Source organism: Echinops telfairi, unplaced genomic scaffold (genome assembly GCF_000313985.2).
Source record: "Echinops telfairi isolate 266 unplaced genomic scaffold, ASM31398v2 ScPeMD7_2;HRSCAF=8, whole genome shotgun sequence".
NCBI classification, from domain to species: domain Eukaryota; kingdom Metazoa; phylum Chordata; class Mammalia; order Afrosoricida; family Tenrecidae; genus Echinops; species Echinops telfairi.
Window position 1 is genome coordinate 63866547 of NW_022103898.1, and position 5148 is coordinate 63871694.

General features: G+C 39.3%; 1 protein-coding gene across 1 annotated transcript in view; it reads right to left on the reverse strand.

The window, feature by feature from the left end:
* The window catches only part of NUP107 (nucleoporin 107), a 51391-nt gene that overhangs the window by 13475 nt on the left and 32768 nt on the right, over positions 1 to 5148 (reverse strand). Inside the window, exons 10-15 of the mRNA XM_045288899.1 lie at positions 4470 to 4583; positions 2423 to 2513; positions 2195 to 2271; positions 1190 to 1249; positions 189 to 334; positions 5 to 71 (exon numbers count right to left, since the gene is read on the reverse strand). Coding sequence (XP_045144834.1) covers positions 5 to 71; positions 189 to 334; positions 1190 to 1249; positions 2195 to 2271; positions 2423 to 2513; positions 4470 to 4583 — 555 coding nt within the window. The remainder of the gene's footprint in view (positions 1 to 4; positions 72 to 188; positions 335 to 1189; positions 1250 to 2194; positions 2272 to 2422; positions 2514 to 4469; positions 4584 to 5148) is intronic.

Consider the following 5148-nt stretch of genomic DNA (forward strand, 5'->3'; position numbering starts at 1 on the left):
GCACCTTTGAGCTCATGTTTACCTTTTTATCGGTAGCTTGGAGTTCTTCAAATACCTTTTCTAAGGTCCAACTTTGAAAGAAAGAAGAGGAAATCAACAGAATATTAATAATATAAATAAGAGCTGTAAGAAAACAAACAAGAAATCCCTTCAAACAGCTCAACAGGACTAAGGCCAAGGCAACTCACTTTGTTTCCAGATATTCTCTAGGGAGTTCTTCCGCTTCCCCCAGAGTCATCACTGACGTCCGGATCTCCTGCTCGACCAGACTGTCCACCATCACCCTGAAGTGGGCCCACACCGTGTCTTCCCATGTGTCACAGACAGCAAGGAGCTTTTCCCCATTCCGACACAGAAACACATACCCACAGTCAGCAAAAAGAGACGGAACGCAGTCAGATCGACTGGTATGAACTAGAACGCCACTGACAATCACATTGAACCATTCACTTATAGTATTCCTATCCAGGAATATGCCATTAAGGCACAGTGACTGCTTGCTGTTTCATAAGCTCCCATGCCCGTATCTCATCTTGAGTTTATGTTATGCATTGAAACTCTATCTTACATCTACGTGAAAAATAGAATCCACTGGAATTTCTGAATGGACAAATAAATTCATATTTATTAAAAGATATCACCAATAAATGTGGCTTGGCAATGAAATAAACAATTTTTTGAATTTAAGTCTGATTGTATGTGAACATCCAAATTAAACAGTACAAGTCACTCTTCTGTTTCATGAATATCTGTCATCGCTACTCTTATAATTTATAAGAATCTATGCCTACTAAAATATTTTTTTTAATTTATATTAATTTGGAGTTAATACATATATCCTATTATTCCATGGTTTAATCGTGTCAAGCAGAATTGTACAATTGCGACCACAATCAGTTTCCAAACATTCTTTTCCTTCCTGGACTCCTTAACATTGTCTCCCTTTACACCCACAGCGCACCACCCACCGCTCCACCTCCACTGTACCCCCACCTTCAAAACCCTTATTCTACTTTCAACTGTCCCTATAGGCTCTTCAAACCTGGGTTTCATGCACAGAAACACAGAAAAACATAACACAACTTCATGAGGGTGACCTCCAATGACAAAATGCAATGTCTACTAAAATATTATTACGGATCTAATTTTATTCCACAGGGGGGTAAACTGATTGAAAGAGCTTGCATACCTGCTTCAGATTCCCACTTAAAGCTGCATAAATTGCTCTCTCGTATCTGTTAAAAAACTCCTGGAATAAAGGGAATAAAACATAAACTCAATATTGACTTGATGGCAGTGAGTTTTATTTTCGGTTCTTATTATGCAATTTCTTTCAACTCTGAAATTCTTAAGAAAATGTCAAACATGTAAATTTCAAATGCACTGGAAGCAGATCTAACCAATGGCTACTCTGATTATCTACGTCAGGTGTGTTCTCAGCCACACCCATCTTCACCCACTGTTACGTCTGTTTGATGTCACAGAAACCCCAGCCCACCACTTTAAAAGAGCTCATTGGCTGCAGCCCTTCTGATAATCACTTCCCCAAGAAAACTTCTGGTCACTTCCAAGGTAAAGTTCCAAGATTTCTTGAACTACTTACCCTTTAGTACTGCTACCATCTTTAATAAGGTTTATCTTTTTATGTATCACTAAAGAACTTTGTATCCTTAACATCCCATTGTGCCCATGAACTCCAGGGGTATTTTTGTTTAATTTTGGATTGTGTGATTTTCAATAATGCATATGCATTGTTATAACAGTATTTCCTTCTATGAGCTTTCTGCTCTAATCTGGTAAGAGTGAATTCCCTTGAGTTTCCCAATTTATCTTTTGTCATATCGGCTGCTCTGCCTAGAATGCCTTCCTTTCTTCTCTTGCCCAATAACCCAAATCCTATAAACTTTAAAACGTCCATTAAATTCTTTCTCCTGTGAAGCCAGGTCTAGCCCAAAGCTTATTCTCTGGACTCGATGGGTATCTCCTCCTATTTCTGGCTTATATCAAAGTTTAATTCTTATTCTGTAGTGTCTGAATAATTCTGATTAGCAATTAAGACTGTCCCAATTTCTCATTTTGATTGGAACTTGCTTGAAGACAGGAATTAGAGTGTCCCCTGCCACACCGAGCATTTCATAGCATATCAGCAGGTCTGCAATTAGAGTAAAAACCAGTTCCAAAAGTTGAATCTTACATCTTCTGCCATTCTCCAACAACTTATTTTCCAGATGCATCTATAGGGATTCCCTTCAACAGGTTCTAATTCCATTCCTACAAAACAGCAAACGAAATAAAGTTCATAGACAGCTTAAGTTGAGACCTCCTTCTCTCAAGATTTTCTACAAAGAGAGCCTTCACAAATAGCAGCAATTAGAACTAAGGACCTTTGCCCCCAACTCTCAGAATAAAATCTACCAAATACCTCCATTAACGTTAGGGTCATGATACAGTTTCCAGCCTTCCAGGGTAGCAGCTCTCCACGCCTGACCACACCGTTTACAGAGCCGTTGTGCCTTGTAAAATCAGAACGAGCCATGAGCCAAAAACCACTGTACAAGTCAAAAATACTTGCAGTCGTCAAAGCCCAAACACACACAACAGACTACATCGTTTATAGCAGAGATGTGATAGAGCATGCCATAATGACGTTCCACTGCCAGTATCTTCTTTCTGTGATTTCTGTTAAAAATATTTCCTTTTTCGGTATTAATCTTTTAAAAAACGTTTTCTTAATGGGAATTAGGTAGAGGTTGACTTTTTAGATCATCAATGAAGTACACAACAACGTAAACTACTTATTGAATGTCCCAATGACTTGCCCTGCCCGCCTTTACTTTCTCGTCTCCCTCTGGTGGAGTACGACCTTCCCCTCTAGCTACGCCCAGCTGCATCCATCCTCTAGCATGTTGCGTCATCTGCCCTCCTCGCTCCCATCCTTGATGCTCATCAAAATCTTTTTGTTTTGGCATGAGAACCTTTGTCTTGATTTTTCATTTGTAACAGTGATCACTGTTATACAATATTTGTTCTTTTGTGATCGACTTATTTCATTTAGCACGATGTTCTACAAGTCTACAAGTGGTGTTTCATCTTGCTTGAGACAAACGGGGCTAAAATGTTTGAAGACCTCTGACCTATGTAAAAGTACTTTGAAACCATCGTTAGTCTCTATGTAACAGCTGGTTTTGGTCATTTAGTCCACTATTGATATGTATGTTCAGATGCCAGGGGTGCAGATCTATCTTTGTCTTTTCCTCCTCATTCTTAGTTCCTATGATTTGGACAGGTTAAACTGAGGGTTAGGCAAGTGACTCAACAAGCATCGCCCTGGGATGATACAGGATCAGGGCAGAGGCACACTCCATGTGCTGAGCCTGCTAGCTGGGGGAATAGAACCTGGAGGAGGTGCTGGTCAGCTCCGAAGAGCCACAGAGAAGAGCTCAGAGCCTAAAGAGATAGTATCCTACTACTGTCATAGTTACTTTATAAGCCAAACATAAAATAGTTTACCTCCCTTCCTTATAAGTTCACAGTAATTTGAGTTGGGTTTCTCTCTCTTGAACCTAAAAAGTCTAACGAGTACAACTAGTCAAAAGGCAGAATAAAACAATGTATAAATGTCTATTATGATTACTGTTAAAAAGTGGGTACAAAAGAAAAAGCGTTGTAAGTAAACACAACAAAACACCACCTGCGGTTACATAGCACACCAGGACCTTTCCATTTTAAGTCTTCAGTAAGATATTTTTGTTTTCCCCTTTTAAAGATAAATCTTTTGCTCACCATATGATGCCCAGTACATTTAGCAAATAATACGGTAAAAGGGGCTGGGACCTAATACTTTCTGAATACACAAACAAGTGAAGTCATTAAAAAGTAAAAATGATGTTTAATAACCCAATACTTACTACTCTAAGAAATTACTTAACACATTCTATGAGTTTATAACACAAACAAAATAACAAAGACCCCTTTGGCCTAACATGCTCCTGTCTAAAGAACATACATACCCAAAGCCTACAGCAACTCTGCATCAAACGCCTCATCTCGGGAGTCAACAAAGCCCTCCAGCTAGCCAATTAGACACTAACAGGCTGTATTCAAGTTCTTAACGATCCGAAGGGGGAGTGTGAGGGCCACCCTAGCCTTCAAATGCCTGCACAGTGTCACTTTGAAGAGCAATTAGTATTAGACTTAGTCTCAACTCTTTAAAACAGCATTAGAAATAGCCCACTGGGATATGCTTAAGTGCAAGTGAGATAAAGTTTGACTTACAAAATTTTTTTTAAAATTGTGGTTGGGCTGAACTGGTGTGGGCTGCTTATCACTGGAAATGTTCAAGGAAGGAGTTACATCTAGAAATACTGTAAAAGGCATTCCTGCATTGAAAAGGTATGTTCACAAAGATCCCTTCCAAGTCAGAGCCCATGATTTTTGGAAATGGGCCAAGCAGGATACATGTGATTTACCTCTTCTGTCATCCCAGCACGGATCAGAGTGAAAATGTATTTGAGTAATCTGGCTTCATCTTCTCTATCCAGATCATCCAGGGGCATTTTCTGTCTTATGGGAGCATCAGGATCCTATTTAAATAAAATATTTATTTAAATAAAATAAAATAAAATAAAAGACCAAAGACCATATACATATACATTTTTAGCATTTTCCATCTATGCTGTAGTTATATACTGAAACATATTTAATTACAATTTAACACAGGGAATGAAAGTGTCACAGGTGTTCCAACAAGGGACACAATTATCTCCTGTACAGTTTTGAAGACAAAGGTAAATGCAAGATGGAAACAACATTTGCCCAGAAATGCTACTTATCACTCAAGACGAGTTGAGGTTTACTCTGTATGATATGTAGCCAAGTTAATTCTAAACAAACTCAGACAAAAATGGAAGAGTTACTGTTATTGTTGGTTTGCCTACTTATATAAGATAGGCATGGGAAGCAAGCTAGAGGAGAAAGCAACGGGACTGATAGCTGCGGAGAGACTTGGAGGGAGGAGGTGGGGGGAAGGGAGCAGGGAGCAAACTACGCCACAGACAAGGGAACAACTAGGGAATGAACAACGTGCCAGAGACAAGGGAACAAGGAGGAGCACACAGAGATCCTGGAAGTGTTGGAGCAAAAGCAATC